The sequence below is a fragment of the Triturus cristatus genome, chromosome 6 (assembly GCF_964204655.1).
Source record: "Triturus cristatus chromosome 6, aTriCri1.1, whole genome shotgun sequence".
NCBI lineage: Eukaryota > Metazoa > Chordata > Amphibia > Caudata > Salamandridae > Triturus > Triturus cristatus.
This window is the reverse complement of record NC_140589.1, coordinates 23,751,024-23,778,423: the sequence shown is the minus strand read 5'-3', so window position 1 is coordinate 23,778,423 and position 27,400 is coordinate 23,751,024. Positions and strand designations below refer to the sequence as shown.

The following is a 27,400-nucleotide window of genomic DNA, read 5'->3' as shown; positions in this document are numbered from 1 at the left end:
GTCTGGTTCTAGTCTCCTCCGTCTGGTCTGATTCTGGTCTCCTCCGGCTGGTCTGATTTTGGTCTCCTCCGTCAGAATTACCGAGGGCTTTATAAATCATGTTATTATTATTTTTATTGCCTGAGTGAGCATGCATGACACAATACAACTGATGCGTGACCATCCTAGGTACAGCACTTTGAACAGTACCTCCTGAGGGTTCCAATAATTAAAATATATGTTGAGATGTTGCCTAGTGTATTAATATATTATTCAAAAACAATCTAGTCTATGAGACACCTGAAAACAATGGAAGCATTGCCAGCAAAAAACAATTTTAAAAGAAGTTCATACAAATGTGGACAGTGAAACCCTATACTGGCTCGCACCTAACCTAATGTCCCCAATATGTCACTTTAGAACAAGGAGGGAATGTACCCCAAAATGTGTGCACTCAAACCAAGCACCCACGGTCCTACTGGACCCAAAATATTCCACATAAAGAGCAATTGGTGCACCAACACATTAATACATTGACAATTATACAATCTGTATCCCGAATTTGTTCTTCAAGTCGTCTTTTATTGATCAGGAGTATCAAACAACATATAATGTAGACCAGCCGATGTGTTTCATCCAAAAAGATGGACTTCTTCAGGGCAAAAGTGATACCATACACAACTGGATTTCTCCAGATTTTTATGATACTCGAAGAGAATGAGGGATAATCCTACAAAAGTATCGGACCTTGGAATACCCTTTGTACCAATATACAAATATGACATCACTTGACTCTACAAAGAGCATGTGTGGTGTCATAATCAATGACAATCAGTGACATTACAGACCACATCATAGGTCTGCATCTTAATACCACTAGGCTTAGAGCTTGAGTTCGATCTTGGCGGACTAGTTGCTCTGTTACAACGGTGACGGATATCCTGTGTGTCGAACTATAAATCCCATAGGATATATCGAGATCCGCCACGATCTAAATCAGGCCCATAGCTTGGAGATAATAGGCAGAGGGAGCAATAGAGGGAGTGTTTAGGGCGGGCTGGAGTTTGTAAGGTGGTAAGTGACACGGTAATGGACCCAAAAACAAGCAGTGGATTCTGGTAAAACGTTAGTAGCAGAAATACTCACCACTTTCCACCGGTCTTTCACAACGTAGCTCACCGGCAGGATGTCCACCTGCTCCCCTCCACCGCTCATGTTGGCGTCGTCCTTGATCACTGACGCGAGGCACTGCATCTGCCAGCCAGAGAGGATTTTGCTGGCACCCGATTTAAATGAGCCATTTAACTAGAAAAAGAACAAACACAGAAAACAAGAGTTTAGCAACCACAGAACGAGCAGGCAGGGGAATCATGCCGGCAAAGCTAATACTTGCTAATCCTCATAAGGAAATGTCAAGAGCTTGGGACAAGGCAGTTGGAGAAGAGCAGGTGGTGATTCGCCCCACCATGGACAGCATTTCTCCTGTCACCGTGCATGAATCCAACTGGCTGCCTTCATGCACAGACCTGGCAAATGCAGCATACCATGCACGGAGGTCAAAGGAAGGATGGCTCATGACGACATGGTGCACACCTCGCACATCGAGGACATGCCATGATGCCAGTCCTGATGAATGAAAGCAATAGACACAGCTGGAGGTCACTGGTTGGATGGTCAGGCTAGTCATTCCAAGACTGGGTACCAACACAGAGTGTCTTGGTGGGTGGAGGCTGCAACCTACGTGGAGGGATAAAGTACACCTAGTAGTCTATTGAGAAATTCAAGCAATTTAAGCTTAGATAACTGGGTATGAATCTATATCCGTTGAGGTGGTTTATGTTATATCAAAAGGCTGATCGTATGGTTCTGGCCGCTCTATGTTCTAAAAAGGGAAATGGACAATTTTCAAAATCAACTTTGAGTGAGGGATCTTTTGCATAAAGACCGTGGTAGAGATGGAAAGGATAAAAGAATACTGCTCATGAATATTTTAAAAAACATAGGTCATGGCGCACGGAATTCCATTCTTTCAAATTAGCTTGTTGGTTTTGGTGGTACACACATGTCCTTCTCCCTCAGTTCTCTTTAATTTGGAAACACACAAGGCTGCATAAAACATTTTCAGATATTAAACCATCTCTCTGTGTGAGGTGCACATGAGCTGATGCAATGGACTTGTCTTTCCTCCCAGCACAACTAGACCGTTTGTGCCGTAGAGTGAAGAGCAAGCTCTCAGCAGACTACTCAGAACTTAATTGATGGATCTAGACCAGCTGATGACTACTGGTGTATAAGAATAAACAGTGGCCCGGGAATCAATACTGATTCGGAACCACAGTGCTATGGATGGGCAAAGAATGGAGGTAGGTGAACTTTGGGAAAAGGTGAAAGAGAAATTGAGCAATTACTTTATAGACAGCATGGAAACAGGACACATTGGGATCAGGCAAAATCTAAAGGATGTCTAAGAGTGAATTCTTAAATTACAGTGAGAGGGTAGTCAGAGGTGGAGGGGTTAACTGACACATAGACCTCTAAAACGTAGCTATGAAGGGATGGAGAATGGGCTGATGAGACAAACTTGAAAATGGTACAAGTGAGATATGGTGGAAGAGATTAGTGACAATTACTCAGTAAACAGTTTATGAAGTGATTAGGAGGAGATTCATTAAAGAGCAAGAAATGATTGAACAGAATTCAGAAAAATGCCAAAAAGGGATCAAAGGCCACATGTCAATGTAAGGAGAAATGGTTGGGAGGGAATTTTGAAAGACTCAAGTTGGAACGGAGGGTGAGTTGCAAAGGATAGCTGGATAAAGACGCCATGATGCCACTTAGAGTCAGCTGCTAAGAAAGCTAGGAAAAGATCCAACGAAGGGCTTGAGGAACAGCTACTGCGGATAGCTAGGTAAATGAATACATCAAAGGGATTGAGGGACAGTTGCTGGGGTTAACTAGGTAAATAACCATTGAAGGGCTTGAGGAACAGCTGCTGTGGGCAGCTGGGTAATGAGCCATTCAAGAGACTGAGGGACAGCTTCTGCGTATAGATAGAAGAAGAACCATTGCATGATTAAGGAAGGGCTGTAGAGGATAGCTGATAAAGTACCATCAAATGCATTGAGGCACAGCTGCTGAGGAAAGCTAGGTTTGAACCACTCAAGGGATTGAGGAACACCTGCTAAAATTCAAAACATTAAGGAACATCTGCTGAGGATAGATAGGTAAATAACCATTGAATTGATAGAGGAACAGCTGCTGAAGACAACTAGGTAAAGCACCACTGAATGGATTGGGGAACAGCGGCTAAGGGTAGCTAGGTAAAGAACCATTCAATGAATTGAGAAACAGCTGTTGCGTTTAGTTAAATAAAGAACCATTCATGGGACTGAGGGGAAGCTTCTGAGAAGAGCAAGAAAAAGACCATTGAATGATTGAGGAAGAACCAAAGGGGATAGCTCAATTAAGTACCATTATATGGATTGAGTGCCAGCTGCTCAGGACAGCTAGAAAAAGAACAATTCAAGAGATGAGGAACAGCTGCTAAAGATAGCTAGGTAATGAGCCATTCAAGGATTTGAGGGACAGCTGCTGAGGGCAAGAAGGTAAAGGGCCATAGCTAATACAGCTAGGCAAAGAACCCTTCAAGAGACTAAGAAACAGCTACTGGAGTTAGTTAGGTAAAGAACCATTCAGATGGCTGAGGAACGGCTTCTGAGGTTAGCTAGAAAAAGACCATTGAATGACTGAGGAAGAACAGCAAAGAGTAGCTAGATAAAGTGCCATAGAATGGATTAAGGAACAGCTGCTCAAGACAGCTAGGAAAAGAATAATTAAAGGAATGAGGAACTGGTGCTGAAGATAAGCAGGTAAACAACCACTGAAGGGCTTGGGGATCAGTGGCTAAGCACAGCTAACTAAAAGACCATTTGAGATTTTCAATAAAAGCTGCTGAGAATAGCTAGGTAAATTAACATTGAACGGATTGAAGAATAGCTGCTGAGAGACAATGTTAAAAAAAAACATTAAAGCGCTTGAGTGATAGCTATAGAGGATACCTAGGAAAAGAACTATTGAATGGATGGAGGAAAAGCTGCTCGGCACACTGAGTTAAGAACCGTTAAAGGGATTGTAGGGCAGCTGCTGCGAGAGCTAGTTAAAGAACCATTGAAGTGCCTGAGTAATAGCTATTGAGGACAGCTAGGTAAAGAACCAGTCAAGGGATTGTGGACAAGATGCTGAGAAACAAAAGTAAAGAACCATTAAATAACCTGAGGAACAGCTGCTGAAGATAGCTAGGTCTCCTTGTGTTTGATTTGTTCGAGCTAGGTCAAGAACGAGTCAAGTGATTGAGTACCAGCTGGTCAAGAACCAGTCAAGTGATTGAGTACCAGCTGGTCAAGAACCAGTCAAGTGATTGAGTACCAGCTGGTCAAGAACCAGTCAAGTGATTGAGTACCAGCTGGTCAAGAACCAGTCAAGTGATTGAGTACCAGCTGGTCAAGAACCAGTCAAGTGATTGAGTACCAGCTGGTCAAGAACCAGTCAAGTGATTGAGTACCAGCTGTGGAGGAAAGCTGTGCTGGCCATAATGAATGGAAGACTCCTAAACATGACTAGATCTGGAATAGATAAAGGATTCACTGACAGGGAAAAAACATCAGCATTAGGTGGTAATTCACTGTGTATTAATGGGTCAGGAAATAGTAGTTGGTTGTATATTTGGCTTGGGTGACATGTGAAATGTGGCTCTGTCAGCACTGCCAGCTAAGTTTGAAACAGGTCTAGTATTCCATCCTCCAACCCAGCTCTGAGATGACTGAAAAGGGTCTACAGGCCAGGCTTGTCCAGCAAGATTAGCAGTGTGGTGTCTTCAAGGGGACCAACTCTAGACCAAACCCAAAGAATAAACTGTGCCATGCTGTCTAGATACCTCTATCAGTTATTGGCTGAAAGAAAAATGGCATATATTTGTCTTATCTCTATAATCAAGCTTAAACTTTAAAGGCAGAAATCGTGCAGACATTATTTGAGGCTTTGGGGAAGTAAACTTCCTACTGATTGCAATGGTCAAGAGTGTGTGGGAGGCCCACATGGAAGTCACACAGCCTCAAATGATGCTCAGCATTGGCCAAAGGCCCCGAAGGTCAGCAGCAGTGCATGTGAGCGGGGGAGTCTGGCATTGGTGTACCAGATTAGGGGGAAAGTATTAATGCTGAAGCTGTGGATCAGTTGCAAAGGCAGCAGAAATTAAAATTAGAAATCAAAATGATGCCTAAAACAGTCTGCCACAGCATCGCCATCACCAAGCCTTGCAAAGATACAGAAATCTCTCACCATCCTACACAGAGCTTGTGAGACTGCTAAAGGCTAAACTCACAGCGGGCACCGCTGGGACCCAGTCTCCAACCTGATGTGAGCGGGCGGCACCGTCACGCTCACTCCTGCAAGCCCTGAAGGTACGAAACAAGCAAGCGGAAGCTGTTTAGGTTATGCCACGCTATCGTCTGGTGCAGGGTGTGTATAGACATCTTTTAGGAATCTGTGGACACACATGCACGACCAAATGGGCATACAGCACCGAAGATCAGGAAAGTAGGGGGTAACCCAAGCATAAGGAATAAAATCACCAAATATATTCAAGAAAGGAACCTCCTCTCAAATTTGGCACATCGTCTCAAAACCCCCCAATAAAAGAAAAAAACATAAATGGTACATGTTTCTCTGTTCAGGCCTCTTTAGGCCTGCTAAACAAATGTATATATTATTTATGGTTACATATATATATTCACTGAAAAAAATCAAAGGTTACAGGAACATTATAGTTAGGCTCAGATTTCACTTGTACAAAACTAGTGCAATTCAGCAGTTATAGTTACCTGAGCTAAATATAACTTATACCCCCACAATGCACTGCTTATGACCTCGAATATTACATCACTCATGACATGATCAGTGTTATCACTGATGACATCATCCAATGAGTGTGAGTGTTTTCTAAAAGATTGGCTGTGTATATCTGTATGTGAGTGGGTGTCCGAGTGCCTGTATGGGTATGTGAGTGGGTATCGGAGTGGCTGTATGGGTGAATAAGTAGGTGTGTGAGTAGATCTGTGGTTGAGTGAGTGAGTGGCTGTGTAAGTGACTGTATTGGTGAGTGCGTGGTTGTGTCAGTGACTGTATGGGTGAGTGGTTGGCTGTGTTAGCCGCTGTATGGTTGAGTTAGTGGGTGTTTTAGTGACTGTATGAGTGAGTGAGTTAGTGTCTGAATGGCTGTATGAGCATGTGACTGTGTGTAAGTGGCTTTCATGGGTGACTGAGTGAGTGGCTGTTTGGTTAAGTGAGTTGGTGTGTGGTTGGTTGTATTGTAGAGTAAGTGTGTGTGTGAATGGATATATGGGTGAGTGAGTGGATGTGTGAGTGCTTGTATGGATGTGTGAATGGGTATGTGAGTGGTTTTGTGGGAGTATGAGATCTTGTATGGGTAAGTGAGTGGCTGTGTTAAGAGGCTGTATGGGTGAGTGAGTGGGTGTGTGAGTGACTGTGTAGGTGAATAAGTGGATGTGTGAGAATTTGTCTGGTTGTGTGAGTGGCTGTATGGGTGAAAACCAAAAGAGCGTTAATATCAGACTTTTAAAAAAAACGTAAAATGCAAATTGTCCTCCGGTTGATTTGAATTCATCTCCCACCCATCCTCATGGGCAGACAGCGCTGTGCACACCATCCTACACCGACACTGGGTGTTCGAAGACCCTGCCTGCTGCATTTTCTATCTCTTGACAATATGTTCTTTGCCACCAGGGAGCCATCTTGTGCACTCAACAAATACTTGGCAACATAAAACAGTGTTTGCATGGAGGCTACCCAAGTTGGAGCTTAATTACACATGATTTGGCTAAATAATAAACACATTCTTCCTAAAACAAAATTCAAATATTGGCTTGAAAAGCACCGAGTCCTCAGACTGTGAAATGTACCATCACACTGGAGGGGGGCCGCTTTCTTCTCCTGCAGCACGGGTTCCACCAGTCTGCTGGCTCTGGGAACATTCAAACTAGGATAGTTTGACCCCAAGTCTAACTGGTTTCCAAGATCACCTGTGCCTTACCGCCCCTCGAATTACTACATAGTTCATCTCTACCACCCCACGGAGAGGTGCAGTCATCTTTCATAAATACCCCACCAGAAAGAATGTTTTCAGATGACTTTTTGTACCGCGAATATTGTGATAAAATAGTGCTGTGAACCAGAAACAGATTGTTGGATCATTAAAGGCCAAGAATATAGCTGTATAAATGTACAAACATTCAACAGTACTGACTGCATTTACTGGACGTGTGACAAATATATACAACTCATTTAATAACCCACAAGCTGTACGTATATGCACCTCAAATAAACTCCATCATCTACTCTCGTGGCACCATTGGGTCTAAAAGTGAAATAAAAGGAGATGGTTCAATCATTTGCGTGAATTGCATGTGCCAGGGGTCTGCTAAGACCAAATGAAGTGCATCGAATTACTTCCTGCTGCTATGTTGTACCCTTCTTGCAAAAGTGCCTTGATGCAATTATATCATGCAGTGCTCATTTACAAATTAAATCAAATATTTTCATAATTTTGGCACAGATTTATTAAGGTTTTGCACCAGTGCTGTCCTTCAAAGTGCTGCAAACCAGCACAAACTCTTGATACAGCCTTAGCACACTATTTCCCTACGGTCAACACCAGAAGGATGCTCTTCGTCTCCCTCAGGTCAACCCCAGAAGGATGCTCTTCGTCTCCCTCAGGTCAACACCAGAAAGATGCTCTTCGTCTCCCTCAGGTCAACACCAGAAAGATCTTCATCGTCTCCCTCAGATCAACCCCAGATCAACCCCAGAAGGATGTTCATCATCTCCCTCAGATCAACCCCAGAAGGATGCTCTTCGTCTCCCCAGATCCACCCCAGAAGGATGCTCTTCGTCTCCCCAGATCAACCCCAGAAGGATGCTCTTTGTCTCCCCGAATCAACCCCAGAAGGATGCTCTTCGTCTCCCTCAGGTCAACACCAGAAGGATCTTCATCGTCTCCCTCAGATCAACCCCAGAAGGATGCTCTTCATCTCCCCAGATCAACCCCTGAAGGATGGTCTTCGTCTCCCCAGATCAACCCCAGAAGGATGCTCTTCGTCTCCCTCAGGTCAACACCAGAAGGATCTTCATCGTCTCCCTCAGATCAACCCCAGAAGGATATTCATCGTCTCCCTCAGATCAACCCCAGAAGGATGATCATCATCTCCCTCAGATCAACCCCAGAAGGATGCTCTTCGTCTCCCCAGATCAACCCCAGAAGGATGCTCTTCGTCTCCCCAAATCAACCCCAGGAGGATGCTCTTCGTATCCCCGAATCAACCCCAGAAGGATGCTCTTCGTCTCCCTCAGGTCAACACCAGAAGGATCTTCATCGTCTCCCTCAGATCAACCCCAGAAGGATGCTCTTCGTCTCCCCAGATCAACCCCAGAAGGATGCTCTTCGTCTCCCTGAATCAACCCCAGAAGGATGCTCTTCGTCTCCCCAAATCAACCCCAGGAGGATGCTCTTCGTCTCCCTCAGGTCAATGCCAGAAGGATGCTCATCGTCTCCCTCACATCAACGCCAGAAGGATACTCATCATCTCCCTCAGATGCTCATCGTCTTCCTCAGGAGGTCAACGCCAGAAGGATGCTCATCGTCTCCCTCACATCAACGCCAGAAGGATGAATATCGTTTCCTCAGGTCTATGCCAGAAGGTTGCTCGTGTCCCTCAGGTCAATGCCAGAAGGATGCTCATCCTGTCCCTCAGGTCAAAGCCAGAAGGATGCTCTTTGTCTCCCCCAGATCAACACCAGAAGGATGCTCATCGTCCCTCTCACATCAACGCCAGAAGGATACTCATCGTCTCCCTCAGGTCAATGCCAGAAGGATGCTCATCCTGTCCCTCAGGTCAAAGCCAGAAGGATGCTCTTTGTCTCCCCCAGATCAACACCAGAAGGATGCTCATCGTCCCTCTCACATCAACACCAGAAGGATACCCATCGTCTCCCTCACATCAACGTCAGAAGGATGAATATCGTCTCCTCAGGTGTATGCCAGAAGGTTGCTTGTCTCCCTCAGGTCAATGCCAGAAGGATGCTCATCCTCTCTCTCAGGTCAAAGCCAGAAGGATGCTCTTCGTCTCCCTCAGGTCAATGCCAGAAAGATGCTCATCGTCTCCCTCAGATCAACGCCAGAAGGATACTTATCCTCTTCCTCAGGTCAGTGCCAGAAGGATGCTCATCGACCCCTCAGGTCAGTGCTGCAGGTATCATGGTGGGATGTTACAATCCAGGCCGGCGTGCTCTTAAACACTCTACTTTTCTAGCCTTCTTGATACACCGATGACCTTGTTGTTCACCATCCCTTGAGATTGCAACGTCAAGAATCTCACACTGGCACTGCTCATGCCCAGTAATTTGTGCTTCCAGGCTTCGGTGACTTCTGCTTTTCTTAGCCTATATTCCAGTTCAATTCGCTATGCAGTCTACATGCAGCCTTTTGCGGAACAGTCCACATTGTAAGTCGCACAGTCCTAAGCACATCCTCCAGTGTTCACTTTAATAGCAAAGGATGTCTGCCTCCAGAACCAGATTCCTTCCTACTTCTGACCCACCTCAGATCATCTAAACTCCTGAAGGAACTCAAACCTTGACTCATCAGCTATGAGCTTCATTCTCCAACCTCCAGTGAGTGTTCATGTCTGGAGTCACTGCTTTCACAATGAGGCCGTGCGAATGTCGAATGTGCGCCCTACCATTGCACATTCACACCTGCGCTCTGGATCATAAGTAAAAAAGCAACATCTTTTCCTTTATACGGTGCAAAACACAAATGACGTCTTGGCGTCTTAGATCCACAAGAAAATACATTCAAATAAAAAATGAAATGCAAGACAAAGAGCAAATGGGTAATGGACAGTAAATTGGCCATTCAAGCTCGTGGAAGAGAATGACGTGTGAGCCATTCTGATGTGGATGGGAGTGTGTTCATCAACTGCGGGACCTGACCTGTATCCTGCGTTCCTCCCGCTATTTAAGCTTTGACTAATGGGCCAACAGTTGGCTCCTGTCCACAGAGTTGAGGTTGCACCCTGATGAGTCTTGATAGTATTTTTCCCCTCAACTAGGGGGCTCCAGGCCCACGTGCAGCCAGAAAGCCATAAGCCTGGAGATGAAAAATGGCCAAAAATAAAAATGAGACAACAGCCCAGCTCCATCTATGCACCCAGGTTCTGGAACAACAACCCCTTATCCATCTGGATCGCCCCAGCATCTGTGCATCCAGGGTCTGGAATAACATCCCTGCATCCATCAGGACCACAGAAGCATCTGTGCACCCAGGATCTTGGACAACATCCCTGTATCCATTAGGACCGCCCCAGGATCTGTGCACCCAGGATCTGGAACAACATCCCTGCATCCATCAGGACCACAGAAGCATCTGTGCACCCAGGATCTTGGACAACATCCCTGTATCCATCAGGACCGCCCCAGGATCTGTGCACCCAGGATCTGGAACAACATCCCTGCATCCATCAGGACCATAGAAGCATCTGTGCACCCAGGATCTTGGACAACATCCCTGTATCCATCAGGACCGCCCCAGGATCTGTGCACCCAGGATCTGGAACAACATCCCTGCATCCATCAGGACCACATCAGCATCTGTGCACCCAGGATTTTGGACAACATCCCTGTATTCACCAGGACCGCCCCAGGATCGGTGCACCCAGGATCTGGGACAACATCTCCATGGACATCAGGACCGCCTCAGCATCTGTGCACCCAGGATCTGGGGCAACATCCTTGTGCCCATCAGCACAGCCCCAGCATCTGTGCACCCAGGATCTGGAACGACATTCCCTTATCCATCAGGACCGCCCTGACCTCCTCCAATTCAGGAAAGAGTTGCAGATGCGCCTTTCTAAAGGAAACAGCACCACAACTCAGAAAGAGTGCACTCTCAGTATACAGATGCCTCTCCAGTTCATCATTAAACCTGGACTACCCTTATTCTTCGGCTTTTTGTTCTATTAGACTACAATACATAAATACATCCATGCATACTCTGTACCAAAGGGTCCCTCCCTTACAATCTATGGACGATGAACTCATATGCCTTAATTTCTAAGGGAACAGTGGACCACGCTGCAGTCAGTTTCCTGGATTGAGGCTGTCACTGTAATGCAGTTGGGCAATGATTAATGCCCTTGGGGCTGCTTTGCATTCTTCTGCATTAATTAGAGTCAGAATGTTTTAGTTGATAGAGTTGAATAAAGCCACCTGGAGCACAGATCCTGTTTAAGAATGAGGCATCACTCATTATCCAAGCATATATTCAAGTTGTTGATTTACAGATGTGGACTCATGGCCACATGGCAGAGGAGGTTTTGTGTTTTCAAAGGCAAGGAATCTAAAAACAGTAGGGGTCCATCAGTTATTTGGTGTAAGGCTGCTGTAATATATCTCTACCTGGCCACCTCCCTACTTCTTACTCAAGTTGTCAGCGGCGGTGGTAGCACCCGTCCTTGTAGCAACTGGTCAACCATCTAGGTGCATCACAGCCATTGCAGACAAGATCATTCATGGTGAGAAAGCTGCAGCTCGAGTAGAAAATATACACCAAAGTGCAGCCCCCCAATGTTTGTACACTCAGGCCCCCTCCTCGGTGTGAGGTAATCTCCAGCCCAAGGGGTTTGTACACTCAGGCCCCCTCCTTGATGCACACCGGTATGCAGCCCTCAGTGTTTGTACAATCAGGCACCCCCTTGATGCACACCTGTAACGCCCTGAACGTCTCAGGATCGTTTAACAGACACGATAATGAGAACGCAACCACTTGTGCAGGTTTAGTTATTTTAATGAAGGCAAAATTAATACAAGCAATAAACAAAGGTTATAGTCACTGGAATCCTCCAGGCTAAGTACGTTACCAGCCCACAGCACGGATGGTCCTAACCGTCCTCTGCAAATACGCCGATCCCGGCGTATGCCAACAGAGGGCAGAAATGAAATGGCCGACAATGCCAATCGGTAGGCTGTGAGGGGCACGCAGAGTGTTGGGGAGAATCGAGGAGTCAGGGAAACACCCAGCCGGGGTCTCTACCTGAAGGGAGCAGCCGCTCAACCTCTTCCTCAGACTGCACCGGGACGCGGAGTCACCTCCTGGTGATGCGTCACCGATACCCCAATCACAAGCAAAGAAGACTGAACCGAGAGCAGCCGCTCGATCGATCCCGTGGACTTCCGAGTCTGTAACGCGGCAAACACCTCCTGGTGTGCGTTACAGCTGGCAGTCCCTGTATCTCTGGTCGGGCTGGGAGTTACGACTCCAACCAGCAAAAGCGCCACTGCGCTTTGACTCAGCCGAGTCAAAAAGCGAAGCTCAATGGTTATCCGGTAGAGCTTCCGGGTCCTTCACAGGTGACGATGGGGCAAGACACGGCCCAGGGAGTAACGACTCGACCTACCTCCGTTCTTGCCTTACTGGGGCACCACTCCGGAACACTGCTCTTCACTAAGCAGGTACGTCGGTGTAAACACAATATCCAACAGCGTTGTACCTCCCGGTTCCTCCCTTTATAGGGCGTGTTTTCCTTGAGTTATGTAACAGCTCTCCTGTTTACATAAGGGCGTGTTTTCCTTGAGTTATGTAACAGCTCTCCTGTTTACATAACCTCTCAACCGCTAAGCATCCTGGGAGATGTAGTCCGTTTTCGCTGGTTACCGTTTTCCTCCCCTCGCTTGACAGGAATTCTTGACAACACCAGAGGGCACCCGGCGAGATAGTCTCATTGCGGGCGGTTGCAACCGTTCGTGGTGAGGAAACTTGCGCTCAAGTGGACAATATAAACCGATGTGCAGCTCCCAGTGTTTGTACACGCAGGCCCCCTCCTCGGTGTGTGCTAATCTCCAGCCCCCAGTGATTGTACACACAGCCCCCACCTTGGTGCACACTGATGTGCAGCCCCCCACTATAGGCTCAGACCCCCTGCTCTGTGTGTGCTAATCTCCAGCCCCCCCCCTTGATGCACACCGCAGCCTGCACTTGCTGACGTCAGCAATGCAGCTGCAGAAGGAAGTGACACACAATCCGCTGAGCCGCATCCACTGCTGGGGAGGAAACCCTGCACCGGGTTATTTTCAAGCACTGTCCACGGGCCGGGTCCTTGCTCGGTGGAGGTCAGGGTGCTGGCAGGTTCATCTGTCAGACGTAAAACGCTTCTCACTGCACCCTGCCCTCAAAGACAGCACCCTGAACTTCAGTGGGGGTGCTGGCTAACAGAAATGGGGTGTTGCATGCGTCCCGGCTACCATCAATGGGTTGGTACATGCCTCCTGGGTACTATCAATGCGGAGTTACATGCCTCCTGGTTACCAGAAATGCGGTGTGACACCCTCCCGGATACCATCAATGGGTTGGTACATGCCTCCCGGCTCCATCAATGGTGTGAACATGCCTCTGCGCTGCCATCAATGCGGAGTTACATTCCTCCCGGCTACCATCAATGGGGTGTTACATACCTCCCAGCTACCATCAATGAGTTGGTACATGCCTCCCGGCTACCATCGTTCAGTTGGTACATGCCTTCTGGCTACCATGAATTGCGTGTTACCCGCCTCTTGCCTACCATCAATGAGGTGTTACAAGCCTCCTGGCTACCATCATTCAGTTAGTACATGCCTTCTGGCTACCATCAATGGGGTGTTACATACCTCACGGCTGCCATCAATGGGGTGTTACACGCCTCCTGGCTACCATCAGTGAGTTGGTACTTCCAAACAAACACACTGTGCCAGAAGAGGTAATGTCCATCATGAATACTGTACTAGGGGAAGTAATGCCAAGCACACTTACTGTGTCCAAAGAGGTAATATCCATCATGAGTACTGTACTAGGAGAAGTAATACCAAGCCCACATACTGTGTCCGAAGAGGTAATGTCCATCATGACTAAAGGAGGAAAATCTCTGGCAGTACTAGGCTCCAAGGCCTGGAGCCTCCTTCCCTCCTTTCTCCGTCAAATCCCCACAGAAGCAACTTTCAGAAAGGCCCTCAAAACTTGGATTTTTGCTCTCTCTGAACGGGAATGCAAAAATCTAGTCTAAATACCTTCCCTTTCCGCCTAGATCATTAGGATTTGAATCTTCTCTACAGCGCAAAGATGCTCCCTGGAGTGCAACCTGCGCTCTATAAAAACCCCATTACATTACATTACATTACATGAGTACTCCACTAGGAGAACTTATGTCAAGCAAACATACTGTGTCCGAAGAGGTAATGTTCATCATGAGTACTCTACTAGGAGAAGTGATGCCAAACACACACACTGAGTCCGAAGAGGTAATGTTCATCATATGTAGTTGACTGGGACAAGTAATGCCAAACACACATACTGTGTCCGAAGAGGTAATGCCCATCATGAGTACTGTGTCCGAAGAGGTAATGTCCATCATGAGTACTGTGTCCGATGAGTAATGTCCATCATGAGTACTGTGTCTGAAGTGTAATGTCCATCATGAGTACTGTCTCCAAAGAGGTAATATCCATCATGAGTACCGTACTAAGAGAACTTATGTCAAGCAAACATACTGTGTCCGAAGAGGTAATGTCCATCATGAGTACTCTACTAGGAGAAGTGATGCCAAACACACACACTGAGTCCGAAGAGGTAATGTTCATCATATGTAGTTGACTGGTACAAGTAATGCCAAACACACATACTGTGTCCGAAGAGGTAATGCCCATCATGAGTACTGTGTCCGATGAGTAATGTCCATCATGAGTACTGTGTCCGATGAGTAATGTCCATCATGAGTACTGTCTCCAAAGAGGTAATATCCATCATGAGTACCGTACTAAGAGAACTTATGTCAAGCAAACATACTGTGTCCGAAGAGGTAATGTCCATCATGAGTACTCGACTGGGACAAGTAATGCCAAACAAACACACTGTGTCCGAAGAGGTAATGTCCATCAGGAGTACTCCACTAGGAGAAGTAATGCCAAGCAAACACACTGTGTCCGAAGAGGTAATGTTCATTATGAGTACTCCACTAGGAGAAGTGATGTCAATCAAACATACTGTGTCCGAAGAGGTAATGTCCATCAGGAGTACTCCACTAGGATAATTAATGTCAAGAAAACATACTGTGTCCGAAGAGGTAATGTCCATCATGAGTACTTGACTGGGACAAGTAATGCCAAACAAACACACTGTGTCCAAAGAGGTAATGTCCATCATGAGTACTGTGTCCGAAGATCCATCATGAGTACTGTGTCCGAAGGGTAATGTCCATCATGAGTGCAGAGTAATGTCCATCATGAGTACTGTGTCCGAAGAGTAATGTCCATCGTGAGTACTGTGTCCGAAGAGTAATGTCCATCATGAGTGCAGAGTAATGTCCATCATGAGTACTGTGTCCGAAGAGTAATGTCAATCATGAGTACTGTGTCCGAAGAGTAATGTCCATCATGAGTACTGTGTCCGAAGAGTAATGTCCATCATGAGTGCAGAGTAATGTCCATCATGAGTACTGTGCCCGAAGAGTAATGTCCATTAGGAGTACTGTGTCTGAAGAGTAATGTCCATCATGAGTACTGTGTCCGAAGATTAATGTCCATCATGAGTACTGTGTCCGAAGAGGTAATGTCCATCATGGGTACTCTACTGGGAGAAGTACAGTGCATCGCTCGTGCGCAGTGTGTCACGTATGTAAAGGGAGGTAGCACATATCAAGGTGCTAGTACAAAGCACAGTACTCCCCTTCCCTGTCTGCAGAGTCCTTCGCCAGTACAGATGTTACCTCCAATAAAGGGCGCCCTCTCCAGGGGCGTAACACAGGCCCCTGCATCCCCCGCAGTGCAGGGGGGCCCCGAGCTGCAGGGGGCCCCCTCTGCCCAGTACTCGGGCCTTAGAGCTCCGGAATAAATCAGGAATGGGGGGCCCCCGTGTGCCTTGCAGGGGGCCCCTCAGCTTTCGATACGCCAGTGGCCCTCTCCTCAGCATCCACCCCGGGGCAGCGACCACCGCACACCCTCTCAGGCAGGCCCTGTACCCCCTGAGCAGCTCTCGATGCCTGGCCCTCGCTGGACCCTGAGACCCCAGCAGGACTGACGTCATCTTCACATTATTCCTGCTTCTGTGTGCACATGGCACTTCGGAGATTCATTTCGAGTGCACATTTTTCAACTATAAACATATTTTGTATTTAGTATTGTTAACACGCGCATCCTGTTAATTGTTGTAAAGTACTCAGGAACGCAGGTTGAAGAATAGGTGTACTTTATTCCGTTAATGCCAACACGGACTCCAGGAAGGTCTGGAGCAAACAATACGTCTCGGCTGTTCGTGATCAGCTGTCAACTGTCATCGGACAGTTGTCAGTTGATGACGTCACAGCTGGATCAGAAACCCGGGAGGGACAACAGGTAGTGAACATATTACGGTGTCCACGCAGGGACACACAACAATGCAAATCACAACACATCTTCCCCCTATGAGCTAAAGGAAGGAAGGAAAAGGGGGGGAAAGAGGAAAGGGAAAACAAGGAAAGGAAAAAAAACGTTTACTCACAAAGGTAGTCTCTAAGCCTAGCAGGTGGGCCTCAAAGTCTACCAGACCTACTAATTGCTACAGGTTCAACATTGTCTGGTACGGGAGGTGTGGGCAACATCCGTCTGACCCTTTCCTTGGTAGTGGGCATAGATGGTTTGTCAATATGCTCGGAGAAAACGTCTGACTCTTGGTTGTTCCCAAGATTGTTTTCCGTGGGTAACTCACATTCGGAATCATAATCGGAAACAAAAGGACGTGTTAGTTTGTTGCCACTGGTTACCTTCTGGGATGTGTCAGCTGAGGTGTCAAAACTAGAGTGTCTGAATGGTGAAAGATTGGAGAAATGCCATAGCCTTCCATCACTAAGGAGTGCAGAATTGCAATAAACCTCACGTACAGTCATAGGAGGTGTAAACTTCTCCTGACCCTTAGCAATGTGGCCACTTCTCTTTACTTTGACGATGTCACCTTCCATGAGGTCTTCGGGTTTACTTCCATGTTTTCTGTCATAGTTCTCTTTAGCCGTTGACTGGGACTGCCGGAGTTTCTTCATAACCTGCTGAGTTGACCAGTCAATTCTTTTTGCAGCTCTGATCCAACCTACATTGTCCTTTGATAATGGAGTTCTCCCTCGCATCATTACAAAAGGGCTGTGTCCAGTAGACTCACATGGGGTTATTCTGTACGCCCAAACAGTCTTTAGAGTCTCTTGTTTCCAATTTAGATTGTTGCTGTTGGCAATCTGAATAATCCCCTTTATGACCCAGTTGAACCTTTCAACTGCTCCATTACCAGCAGGATGATAAACTGACGTGGTTTTGTGAAGTATACTATTTTTCCTTATATAATTTTTGAATATTTCGGACGTGAATTGAGTGCCGTTATCACTCACGATCTGTTTCGGCAGTCCCTCGTGAGTGAAGATTTCATCCATGAATTTAACGATGTTAACTGCCGATGGGTCGTTGGTGAACTTCACCTCAGGCCACTTGGTTAGGTGATCATTCATTACTATCACATACCACTTCTCTGTACTATCTGATATTGGACCCATAATGTCTATCCCAACTCTTTCCCATGGCATACCAGGGCTGGAAATGGGCTGTAGAGGCGGTCTAAACGTCACCTGTGCCTTGTCAGAGTTCATGCACAAAGTACATTCCCTTACAGTTCTCTAGATTTCTAAATTGATCCCATCCTCGTCGCCACTTTTGTAAAGTACTCAGGAACGCAGGTTGAAGAATAGGTGTACTTTATTCCATTAATGCCAACACGGACTCCAGGAAGGTCTGGAGCAAACAATGCGTCTCGGCTGTTCGTGATCAGCTGTCAACTGTCATCGGACAGTTGTCAGTTGATGACGTCACAGCTGGTACAGAAACCCAGGAGGGACAACAGGTAGTGAACATATTACGGTGTCCACGCAGGAACACACAACAATGCAAATCACAACAATTGTTTGTCCAGAGATGATGTGAGAGTTCAGTTATGATTTCTAAGTGTCATTCCAACACTCAACAACGGTTCACATTGTTTAGTGTTTGTTTTGGAGAGTGCTCATATCTGATCCGAACAGTCCGTAATGTTTCGCAGAAGTAGGTGAAAGCGCTGTTGATTGTTGTTGTTGGTCACATTCAATAGGAGGCTTGTTCTTTTCAAAAAGATCTGAAAAGTATTCAAGCTAAATAGAGACAAGTGTTAGGGTGAGAGGCGTCTTCACACTTCGAAGGAGCCGAGAGATTGGGTTCACGAGACAGAAGCCGCAAACACCTTCCCGAAGGCCGCAGGCAGGCACCTGGGACTGCCAGACACCCTTACCGGCTTGATGGGACACCATGGGGGGGAGGGAGGGAGAGAGAGAGAGAGAGAGAGAGACAGAGAAAGAGAGTGACAGAGAGAGGAGAGAGGGGGAGGGGGGAAGAGAGAGGGAGAGATAGAGAGAGAGAGACGGAGAAAGAGAGGAGAGAGAAGAGAGAGGAGAGAGAGAAAGAGAGAAAGAGAGAGAGAGAAAGAGAGAGAGGAGAGAAGAGAGAGGGGAGAGGAGAGAGGAGAGTGGAGAGAGAGTAGAAAGAGGAGAGAGAGGGAGGGGGGATTGTGAGAGAGGAGGGGGGAGAGAGAGAAAAGCGAGGGGGAGAGAGAAGTGAAGGGAGGGAGAGAGAGGAAGGGAGGGGAGAGGAGAAAGAGAGAGTGAGAGGCAAAGAGAGAAAGAGGAGACAGGGGAGCAAGAGAGAGGAGAAAGAGGACAGAGGGAGAGAGAGAGTAAGAGGGAGAGAGAGGGGGAGGGGGATTGAGAGAGAGAGAGAGACAGGGGAGAGAGGGGATAGAGAAGAGAGAGAGGAAAGAGATGGAGAGTGAGAGTGAGAGAAACAGAGGAGAGATGAGAGAGAGAGAGAGAGACAGAGGGGGCAGGAAGAGAAGGAGAGAGAGAGAGAAGAGAAAGGGGGAGAGACAGAGAGAGACAAAGAGAGGGGTGAGAGAAGGGGAGAGAGATAAGAGAGAGGGAGAGAAACACAGTGAGAGATAGAGTGAGAGACAAGAAAGGAGAGAGGGGATAGGGGAGAGAAAGAGAAGAGCGAGGGGGAGAGAGAAAGAGGAGAAAGAAGGGGAGAGAGGGAGAGAGTGGAAGGGAGGAGACAGAGGAGAGAGAGGAGAAAGAGAGAGGGGAGAGAGAGAAGGAGAGAGGGAGGGAGGAGAGAGAAAGAGTGAGAGGGATGAGAAAGCGAGAGAGAGTGTGAGAAAGAGAGAAAGAGGAGAGAAAAAGGGAGGGGGGCAGAGGAGAAAGGGGGGGGAGGGAGAGAGAGAGAGAGAGAAAGGGAGAAAGGCAGAGAGTGAGAGGGAGGGGGAGGGGGAGAGAGGGAGAGATAGAGAGGAGAAATGAGAGAGGGAGAATGAGAAAAGAGAGAGAGAGAGAGATGGGGGGAGGGGAGGAGAGAGAAGCTCTTTTTTTTTTGTGCATATTTATATAGCGCGAACTCGACCCGAAGGTATTGGAGCGCTTTACATAGCACCGTATTTACATTACACATTCAGGCACGGGGAGATTAAGTGATTTGCCCAGAATCCCAGGATGTGGACGCGACCTCGCGGCTCGAACCCTGGTTTCCTGCACCAGAGGTATCTGGGTGAAAGTCAAGGCCGCCTAAGAAACTCATACTGGCTCCTTTTCGGTGCTTGGAAAGGTTTATTAGAGTGAAGAAGGGAAAGGCTGGTGAACAATCAATCAATCTGAATTTATAAAGCACACGGCTACCTCAGCAGAGGTGTCCCGGCGCTATGTTGCAGATTCACGGTGGGGTTAGCCAGAGGGTCGAACTAAGGCAAACTGAAAGCCCGTTTTTTAAGTCCTTCCTAAAGGCCTGTTCTGTCGCCCTCATCCGTAGGTGGTGGGGCATTGTATCCCAGAGTTGTGAAGCACGCTACTCACCCGGGAGGGTCTTAAGGCGCTGGGGCAATTCTCCGTCCTCCAGGCTGAGATATTATTCAGGCATTGCTTAAAATTGGGAAAGGCGGCCTCCGAGTGTTCTTTAAAGGAAAGCGCCAGTCGAGTGTCGTCAGCATAGGAGACTACGTTCACACCCCAAGTCTCAACGGTTGCCAGGGGAGCCAGGTACACATTGAAAAGAAGCGGGCTCAGCGCTGAACCGTGAGGTACCCCACAGACAGGGGGTTTCTGGGTGGAGAGGTAGGGGTGTAAATATACCTGCTGTGAGCGGTTCTCCATGAACGATTGGAGCCAGGACAAAGCAGTACCCCGAACTCCCACCTGTCTCAGTCTCTCCAAAAGAATCGGGTGGGCCACAGTGTCGAAAGCTGCACACAAGTCAAGCAACACCAGCGTAGCTGAGGCACCCCGGTCCACAGATTCGCGAGTGGTTTCTGAGACTTCAAGAAGTGCAGACTCCGTGCTGTACCCAGCCCTAAAACCCGATTGTGAGTCATGGAAGCAGTCATTTGATTCGAGGAATTCGGCCAGTTGCGTCTGGACTTCCTTGTCCAGGATTTTCGCTGGAGCTGGCAACAATGAGATAGACCTGAGATTCTTGTGCTCCGCAGGGTTCGCATCAGGTTTCTTAAGCAGCGGCAACAGGAATGCTTGTTTCCCGGTGGCTGGGTAGATGCCGGATGTCGGGGAGGCGTTCCAGATTTGGTTCAAGCGCGGATTAAGCCATGGGGCCAGTAGTTTTAAAAACTGAGCCGGGCACGGATCTCCAGGGGAGCCCGATTTACACTTGTACAGTTCTTTGAGGGACACCTCAAGTGGCACCAGGCGAAAATCAGACCAAGTGCCAGGAGGTTCTGGGGTGAGAGAGGGTAAATGAGAGGGTGGGGGGGTCGATATAGGGAAGGCGGAGTAAATCAATTGTATGTTCTCCTCAAAATAGTCAGACAGGTCAATACATGAGATGGCAGAACTGTGCTGTCCAGAGCCGTGGGATTAATGAAGCTTTGGACGATTTTAAACATCTCTCTAGCCAAATTATCAGATTCTTTAATCTGGCGCGATGGAATATTCCCTTGTAGCCTACGCTTGAGCCTATGAATTATTTTAATGCCTCTTTGTAAAGGCCTTTAGCTGCTGGATCATATGATTTACGCCCGGAGCGTTCTAATTTTTGCAGCGGCTTTTCTCTGTCCGTAATTCCGTTGAGAACCAGGGGCAGAAGGTTTCCTTCTCACGCGCATCACCGTTCTGAGTGGGCCAACACTGTCGAAAGCGGAGGTGACCCAGCAATTAAAGCTGGATACATCGCTATTGGGATCACCCGTTAACTGGGGGAGAGTATTAAGGAGCATCAGTCCCAGCTGCGGTCCGAGCAGGTAACAGTGGTGGGGCGGTGGGGCTGTGTAAGGGGGGATTCCGAGGTATGATACAGAGAGAAAATTAATTATCTATTTAATTTCCCTCGGAGTCGTCCCTTGGAATCCCCCCTTGCACAGCCCCACCGCACCACCGCTGTTACCTGCACAGACCACGGCTGACCAGTCCCATAGCTTCTGGGGTGACCCCCTTCCAGTTTCTCCACCTATCGGTGATCACCCGGGCATTTAATTGTTTGTATTTAAGCCGAAGATTGAACAGTACCAGAAAATGGTCCGTCCAGGTCAGGCCTCCAGGTGCCTCCACTGTGAGGTTAGGTGTGTGGGCCGCCGTATGCGTAGGGGCGGTCACCAATTGCGTGAGATTTAGGCCCGCTAGAGATTCTACCAGCAATTATGCCCGCTAACATTTTATCTCATCCCCATGGACATTGAAATCGCATAGCACCATGAAATTGGCATGCTTCAGAGAAAATAGAGCAATGCTCTCACAGAGATCTACCAGGTGGCAAGAGGGGCTGTCAGGAGGTCTATACCCTAACATCCCGGCCATCGAAGAGGGGGGTGAGATTCTGACAGTGAAGGTCAGGGCCTCAATGCTCCCAATGTGCTTTATTCTCCAAGGGGAGATTTCCCAACCCTCCCTCAGAATAAGAGCCACACCCCCTCCCATCTTCTTGCCCCCTCGATTGGCACAGGTCATCCAAAAGCTGCCAGGTACCGCCAGCATCAAGTCGGGGTCTGTGCCCTCTCTCAGCCAGGCTTCTGTCAGAAACATAAGATCCCAGGAGTTTCACTCCAAGGAAAACCAAATGTCCTCAGCATGTTTGGGTAGGAATCTGCAGTTGATCAAACAGGCCCTGATATTAGTGCTATTGGCCAGTGGGGGCACCACCGGGGGCGTCAGGGTGATCTTACTGCCACTCATCCCGCCTCTGTTAACCACCAGTTTAAAGAGGCATGTGCTGTAGCGGTGATCAGGGCCGACCGTCCTCAAGTCTATCTTGGCCTTTGTCAAGCAGGTCACTTTGTCCATATTAAGCAGCTGCTCTATGAACCAAACGATGTAGGTCAAATTAGAAATTCGAGCAGCATGGCTGGCGCTGGCCGCGGTCCTGACGAGGACAGGCGCAGACAGGCTTGCCTTTGGCACACCTTTGGCATGCCAGCAGCGCACCCGCTGCGCGCATCCATGTCGAGGCTCCCATTAAATAGGTGTTTGAGGCTGGTCGGTCGACAACTAGACCACCGACCCAAAATGGCGCCCAAAAATGTCCCAACTGGGACCACTGAAAATGGCTGCACCCAAAGTGGCAAACAGGCGAGCCAAGAGCCCCTCTTCACCAGCGTTACCCAGGTGAGAGGGCTAGTGCAAATGTAATTTAGAACAAGGTGAGGAATGTGAAGTAAGAAGTCAGTACTCCTGCACCCTGCAACACGCAGGAGTCACACTCACACCCTAGTGAAGTTTCCCTTCCGTAGTGAAACATTAGAGAACTGTCAAGACCTTTAAAAGCAGATTCAACAGCAATTTAAAATAACAGATCACATAGGTAGGGAACAAGAATACAAAAACGGGGCAGCACGGCCCACAATTACCCCCATTGGAGTCCGGTGCACGTCCGCGTCGCGGCTCCCATTAAATAGGGGTTTGAGTTTGGTCGGTCGACAACTAGACCACCGACCCAAGATGGCGCCCAAAAATGCAGGGAAACTCTAAAGTACCATTATACTGTCGCAATTCTTTCTAATAGTCTATTAGCTGCTACTGGTGCGCCTATTCTGTTTGTATTTATCATCACAGCTGTACACATAATACGCACTGCATGACTTTAATAAAAGTCATAACATATACTCCTAGTGTGTCTATTCATGGTGAAAGGAGGTTTGGAACCTAGTAACAACAAGTACTCCTGTCAGTCTCACAGGACTGATCATTGCCCAGAACGCACCACCCTCATGTAATGCTCGGGTGCTTTGTGGGTTACAGCCACTAGGGTCTCAGTTTCATGTTGGTATGTTTACTAAGCCTGAACTGACAGAGGGTCTCTAGATCCCAGAGCTACGGCCATATTCTGGATAAGTTTCAGAAAACATATCAGTGCTTTACCTACCCCAGGAATCCCTCACTGGGTCCTACCTACCCCAGATATACATCACTGGCCGCTACTTTCCCTAGTTATCTGTCACTAGGCCCTACCTACCCCAGGTATCCCTCATTGGGCCCTACCTACCCCAGATATCCACAACTGGTCCCTGCTTTCCCTAGTTATCTGTAACTAGGCCCTACCTACCCCAGGTATCCCTCACTGGGCCCTACCTACCCCAGATATCCATCACTGGACCCTACTTACCCGAGTTATCTGTCAATGGGCCCTACCTCCTCCAGGTATCCCTCACTGGGCCCTACTCACTCCAGGCAACTTTCACTGGGCTATGGCACCCCAAGTCAGAAAGCCTAGCTGGGCCCTAACTAGGCCAAGCAGCTCTCACAGGGGCCTCCCTATCCAGTCATGCCTCACTATTTCCTTCCACTCCCTCAGACTGACCCAGGAACCCATCACTGAGCCCTTTCCACTCTAAGGTACATCTTTCTGGACTCTAACTACACCAAGGGATCTGTTGCTGAGGCCCCCTACCTATCATTTAGAATATATCCCCAAGACCTTTCTACCCCCCTGGAATCTATCATGGGGTTGTATCTAGATATCCCATCCTGGGACTGACCTACCATAAGGCATCCCTTCCTGAGATGGATCCACCATGAGGTATCCCTTCCTAGGAACAATCTACCCTAAGGTATCCCTTCCTGGGACTGATCTACCCTAAGATATCCCATCCTGGGACTTACCTACCATAAGGCATCCATTCCTGAGATGGATCCACCGTAAGGTATCCCTTCCTAGGACCAATCTACCATAAGGTATCCCTTCCCATGACTGATCTACCCTAAGGTATCCCTTCCTGGGACTGATCTACCCTAAGGTATCCCTTCCTGAGATGAATCTACCCAAGGTATCCCTTCCTATGATCGATCTACCCTAAGGTGTCCCTTCCTAGGACCGATCTACCCTAAGGTATCCCTTCCTGAGATGAATCTACCCAAGGTATCCCTTCCTATGACAGATCTACCCTAAGGTGTCCCTTCCTAGGACTGATCTACCCTAAGGTATCCCTTCCTGAGATGGATCCACCGTAAGGTATCCCTTCCTAGGACCAATCTATCCTAAGGTATCCCTTCCTGGGACTGATCTACCCTAAGGTATCCCTTCCTGAGATGGATCTACCCAAGGTATCCCTTCCTGGGACCGATCTACCCTAAGGCAACCCTTCCTGGGTACGGCCTAGAGTGAAGCCGGACGTAGAGTGAAGCAACGGCCCTAGAGTGGAGCCGGGGCCTAGAGTGGGGCCGGGGCCTAGAGTGGAGCCGGGGCCTAGAGTGGAGCCGGGGCCTAGAGTGGAGCCGGGCCTAGAGTGGGTTGGATCTAGAGTGGAGCTGGCCTAGGGCCTAGTGTGGAGCCAGGTCTAGAGTGGAGCCGGGCCTAGAGTGGAGCCGGGGCCTAGAGTGGAGCCGGGGCCTAGAGTGGAGCCGGGGCCTAGAGTGGAGCCGGGTCTAGAGTGGAGCTGGGGCCTAGAGTGGAGCTGGGCTTAGAGTGGGTTGGGTCTAGAGTGGAGCTGGCCTAGGGCCTAGAGTGCAGCCGGGCCTAGAGTGGAGCCGGGGCCTAGAGTGGAGCCGGGGCCTAGAGTGGAGCCAGGGCCTAGAGTGGAGCCGGGCCTAGAGTGGAGCCGGGCCTAGAGTGGAGCCGGGCCTAGAGTGGAGCCGGGCCTAGAGTAGAGCCAGGGCCTAGAGTGGAGCTGGGCCTGGAATGGAGCCGGGCCTGGAATAGAGCCGGGGCCTAGAGTGGAGCCAGGACCTAGAGTGGAGCCGGGCCTAGAGTAGAGCCAGGGCCTAGAGTGGAGCCGGGCCTGGAATGGAGCCGGACCTAGAGTGGAGCCGAGCCTGATGAAGAAGCTGTGCGTTTCAGAGGTGGTGGTAAGCAGACAGCGATTTACACTCCGCGCCGAGCAGATGCTGGGTTTAATGCCAGGAGTAGAGGTGAATTCCTGGTTACACCTGGGGAGGCTGCCAGGCCTCTGGTGCCCCCTCAGGGTGCTCCGACGAGGTGCAGGGCGGGCAGAGTACACTTCCTGTATTATTACTGCCTTTCTGCATTAAAAACGCGCTCAGGATAAATTAATTTTTTCCATGAGAATTCTGGCAGAAAATTATCTACTTTTAGAAGTCTCGATTTGTTTCAGGAATGAAAAATGGCTTTACTCCTGACGTTAGAAATGTGAGCTTCATTTCCGTGGATCCGCCGTGAAGCGAGGACGATACTTTTCTGTAACGATTAACAAACATGAGATGTACGTACGGATGTACGTCAGGTGTACGCACAGATGTACGTCAGGTGTACGTACGGATGTACATCAGGTGTACGCACGGATGCACATCAGTTCTACGTACGGATGTACATCAGTTCTACATTCTACTGATGTCCATCCGTACGTACATCTGATGTACGAATGTGAGGATGTACATGTGATGTATGTACGGATATACATTAGATCTATGTATGAATGTACATGAGATGTACGTGCGGCTGTACATCAGGTGCACGTATGGATGTACATCAGATGTACGTACAGATGTACGTCAGGTGTACGTACAGACGTACGTCAGGTGTACGTACGGATATACATCAGATGGACGTCAGGTGTACATATGGATATACATCAGATGTACGTCAGGTGTACGTACGGATATACATCAGATGTACGTCAGGTGTACATATGGATATACATCAGATGTACTTCAGGTGTACATACAGATGTACATCAGATGTACGTACAGACGTACGTCAGGTGTACGTACGGATATACATCAGATGTACGTCAGGTGTACATATGGATATACTGTATATACATCAGATGTACGTCAGGTGTACATACGGATGTACATCAGATGTACGTCAGGTGTACGTACGGATATACATCAGATGTAAGTACAGATGTACGTCAGGTGTACGTACAGATATACATTGGTGTGTGCAGTGGGTCTTTAAAACCCCTCGGGCTGGTGCCACTACACCTTCTGAACTATTGATAGCTACATCCCTGCATGCATTTACAGAGGGTGGGCCCCGATACAGAGCACGCAGGGAGGGCGGGACAAGGGTTAAGACTTGGAGATGAGATTCAGAATTGATTACTGAGGGCGACAGTCATGGGCGGGGCATTTGATTCGAAGCCACGCCCCGTTACTGTCCCAACACTCTGCATAAACCCTCTTGAATCTGTATGTGTTTCAAGCTATGAAATCAAGAAAGCCTACGACAGTCGAGGGCCTAACTAAGGGTGAATAAAATATGTGCTAAGGCACCCCATTCTGTGGTGGTAGTGTTGTTTGACTCCATTGCCATTTGAATACACATCATTACTGTCTGAGCAAAGGTATCACCTCACGAGTAACCCCTCAGCACAGCAAACAGCAGCTAAGAGGGGCCAGGTTAGCTTTGCAAAGTTCTGGGCACGGTTTGGACCACGTGTGGCATTTGTTTTCTTTTTGTAACTTTTGATCCATTTTAGTTAACATCTAATTTCTTTTGAAGTTGGATTATGTGGTAAGTCTTGGAGCATGCTAACAATGGTGTGTACAGGCTCATAATTCCAGTGGCCTTATATCTGGCCAATAACACAACAAGCATGTGTCTGGCTTCCTTCTTTATGCGGTAGCACGGCTAGCTCGGTCAGCAGAGCATGACACTGCTCATGACACGTGTCGGAGACTCCAGGGATCTTCCCCGTTGTTCCAGGGCAGGTGTGAAGAAAGGGAGATATGAGAGGATGCGTAACATGTCCATGACGTTCGTCGAAGCCAATAAAAGTGAAATACTTCAGTGAGACCCAGAACTAAGGAGAGTGAAGTCTAACTTTACTACTTCTCAG

At 48.1% G+C, this 27,400-nt stretch overlaps 1 protein-coding gene across 2 annotated transcripts in view; it reads right to left on the bottom strand.

Moving 5' to 3' along the window:
- Nucleotides 1-27,400, bottom strand: part of TTBK1 (tau tubulin kinase 1) — a 585,854-nt gene that overhangs the window by 378,189 nt on the left and 180,265 nt on the right. For both annotated transcript variants that reach the window (XM_085610162.1, XM_085610163.1), the window contains exon 2: nucleotides 1,126-1,284. In XM_085610162.1, coding sequence (XP_085466288.1) covers nucleotides 1,126-1,233 — 108 coding nt within the window. In that variant the 5' untranslated portion in view covers nucleotides 1,234-1,284. The remainder of the gene's footprint in view (nucleotides 1-1,125; nucleotides 1,285-27,400) is intronic.